Consider the following 3,298-nt stretch of genomic DNA (forward strand, 5'->3'; position numbering starts at 1 on the left):
CAAAATTAACACGTTGTGCGATGCTAAAACGATCCATATTGTAAAATGGCAGACATTCAACTAACGATATGACGCTTTGGTTGACAGCTATGTCAAACGGTTGTCAGCGCAGGGCTGTATACTTTCGGAAGCCCGAAATGGAAAACCCTGTACAGATTTTTGGAAGAAAAAGTACAGATGAGAAAGATTTTTATCCTCTCTGGTACAGATAAAAATGTGGCAACACTGGTAACAAGACGGTCATATTCATCGACGAATAAAAGTGCCCAATCACTCCTCCGACATGAAAACCACATCAAACAGTATTTATTTTTTGTGGATGCAATGATGTTTCTTGGAACACATGTGGGTTCGCATCTGACCAATAACGCATAATTGTGTTGCTTGATGACAAAGCCATTTAGCCAAAAATGAGCCTAATCGTTGATGATGATTTTGTGATGAAAATGATCATTTTCTTCAATATTCGCCAGAGCACAATCGGTGAAATTTCGGCGCTTCATCTAGTCAGCGAATCGGAATAACCGCATAAAATTTTGTCGATAGCGACTCGGAATAAGTGCGCGCAATTTTGTCGATAGCGAATCGAGATGATTGCACAGAATCTTGTGGACAATGGTTCCAGATCAATCGCACTTTTGGAGACAGATAGCTAGTCAAATCATTCGCGAATGAGCAGGCCGCTAAAATTGTGAAAATTTTATTTCTTTTTAAATTTTTTCATTATTGTTTTTTATTTTTTTAGTGCAATACATTGAATTCAGATCTCTACAGGCAACAAATAGGCCGTTTGAAGCTAGCGGTTGACCAGAAACGTCCTGAATTCCAAGAAAACAATGTACATATGACCCAAATCGGACAATCCGAAGCATATTAAAAAAAATTTGAATTTTGAATTTTGAAAAATATATGGATTACTTTTTCCCCATCTTATTAGTAAACTAAGCACTCATCGCTCCTTACTAATTTTTCTTACTAATTTTCGTTTTCGTTAGTATTGAGTTTAAAACATAATTCAAAGTTCAAACCAATTCACAAAATTCTTTCAATCATGGGATTGTGTTCGTGTGCTCCAAGCACTTGTATCAATAGAAGCCCAAAAAGACAGTTAAAATCAATGAAAAATAGTATAATATAACTGTTATGCTGCATACTTTCAGATCACAATGGGCGCTCACAATTCTCACCACGCCTAGAATATAACGAATGGCTTCCCGTCGGTCGAGGAGATCCGCTGAAGAACGATCCTACTTACGACTATAGTCCACCAGTGCTGGAACGAGTCCGGTACTGGCCCGAGAACCTAGCCAACAAAGACAAAGGAAAAGACATTCTATTGCTTGGTGTCCCTTCGATGAAATCCAGTACAAAAGTCGACCAACCATGGTCCAACGGCGGACCGATGCGACGAAATTACTACCACCACCAAATCAACCAGTTACCAACTGTTTTAATGCCACCTCCTATGAACAATCATCTACAACCAGACGGGGGTGATATATTCCTCTGGACACAAGCCACCACACGCCAAACGCAACGATTCGACACGCAAGGTGAGGCATTCCGATATAAACCAGCACCTCCGACACCAGCAACGCCTCAGCAGCCGGAGCAAAGCTATATCAGTCAATACTCAGGTAATGTCAACTATTGCTCCCTTTGATTAAATTCTGACTTTCGATTTATTCTTTCCAGGTGTAAAATATACCGAACCAACAACGCATGTTATGACCAATCCATATCAGCAACAGCCACAATCAACTCAACAATACACGACTACCATACGGCTCACAACCCCCCATGACATGAGTCGAAGGAAACCGATTCTTCACACAATCCTGCAAAACGAGAAGGCCCACCCGTTCACCAAGCCTTCCAAACCACCCACACTGATTGAGCTGACTTCAAACTTTTACAACCCACAAAACATTAATGCTCTGGCAACCACCATAATCCATCCCCCACAAACAACGGAATACCTAATTACGGAATCCTCCAAAATACCAACGAAAGTCAGCACCGAAATTCGGGCTCCTTTCGTAACCCCTGCCGCATTCGTGACACCTTTGTTCACCTCCACAACCCCAAAAGCAACAACTAGCACAACTACATCAACATCAACTACAACCACTACCACCACAACCATGGCACCTCCCCCGGCGGTGACAGCGGACTCACTGTTCTCCCACTACAATCGGCCTGCAATTCTGCCCAAAGGACCACACTATCTGATCATCGAAGGTCACTCAAAGGTGAAAACTTACGGTCTGAATACCAACGACACGCTAATGATGCTCCCAAAGATGATACCCGTTGCCAGTTTGCGGGACCCGTTGGTTCGACGGGTTGTCAACAGAGATGAGACAGGCGGTTCGGTGGGTGTGCGGCGTGTCCCGGTTCAATCTACTGTCGCGCCGGCCATGTCATCCGAGGAAGAAACCAGCGAGGAGAGGTCAGCCGTTGGTTCGCTTCTCAGTCTGCTGGATTCGTCTTTCGGGGATTATCTGGTGGGAGGGGACACCGGCGGGAATTCGATCGATAGTAAAGACATCAATAAGGATTCTAAGGCCAGAAGGAATATACAGAACGCACAGGATAGAAGGATTTAGATCTGGAAATGGAAAGTTAAGTCTGGGGAACGACAATGGTTACCGGAAAGGAATCGTGGTGTAGCTGAGTTTTGAGCGGAAAAAATGCAATGCAATGAATGCTCGACGCGTATCTAATTTGTTGTTATGATCATGTAAAATTGCGGTTGTTGTGTTTGAAGAACAAATTAAGTGTTCGTAGGTTTTTAATACCACCACTATTATTTCGTGGTGTTGAATATTTAAAGTACCATTTGTATATAATTGATATAGATATAGTTTAGTGATTAAGAGAGAATATGAAGGAGATAACTGTATTGTGTGATTCTTCCAAAACAGTCTTGGAAGGTGTCATTTTTATCATTGATGAAATGGAATATTAAAAATCGAATGTACAAATACAAATCAAGGAAACAGAAATAATAAAAATATTGTGAAACATCAGTCGAAAGTATAAATATATTGTATAAATATGCAGTGGATAATATTTTTTTTAATCTTTGTTAGGAAACTTCGATTTCGCAAAACGGGGAGTATATTGTGTTCTAGTAAAGGTAGGGAGTTACTTACTGCTACAATTACTGCTACAAGTTCATCATATTCTGCAATCATATGTTATGTGTTAAAAAAACAGTGCTAAAAACAATTGCATTTGTTCCGAGAAAATGGATAGAAACAAGAAGATTTCTGAAGCCTATTCGTTTTATAGA

The 3,298-nt window shown here is 40.8% G+C and overlaps 1 protein-coding gene across 1 annotated transcript in view; it reads left to right on the top strand.

Annotated features, from left to right (window-relative positions):
• Positions 1–2,992, top strand: part of LOC129779495 (mucin-2) — a 50,530-nt gene extending 47,538 nt beyond the window's left edge. Inside the window, exons 3-4 of the mRNA XM_055786987.1 lie at positions 1,161–1,637; positions 1,696–2,992. Coding sequence (XP_055642962.1) covers positions 1,161–1,637; positions 1,696–2,609 — 1,391 coding nt within the window. The 3' untranslated portion in view covers positions 2,610–2,992. The remainder of the gene's footprint in view (positions 1–1,160; positions 1,638–1,695) is intronic.
• The last annotated feature ends 306 nt before the right edge of the window (positions 2,993–3,298 follow it).

The sequence above is a fragment of the Toxorhynchites rutilus genome, chromosome 3 (assembly GCF_029784135.1).
Source record: "Toxorhynchites rutilus septentrionalis strain SRP chromosome 3, ASM2978413v1, whole genome shotgun sequence".
Lineage (NCBI taxonomy): Eukaryota > Metazoa > Arthropoda > Insecta > Diptera > Culicidae > Toxorhynchites > Toxorhynchites rutilus.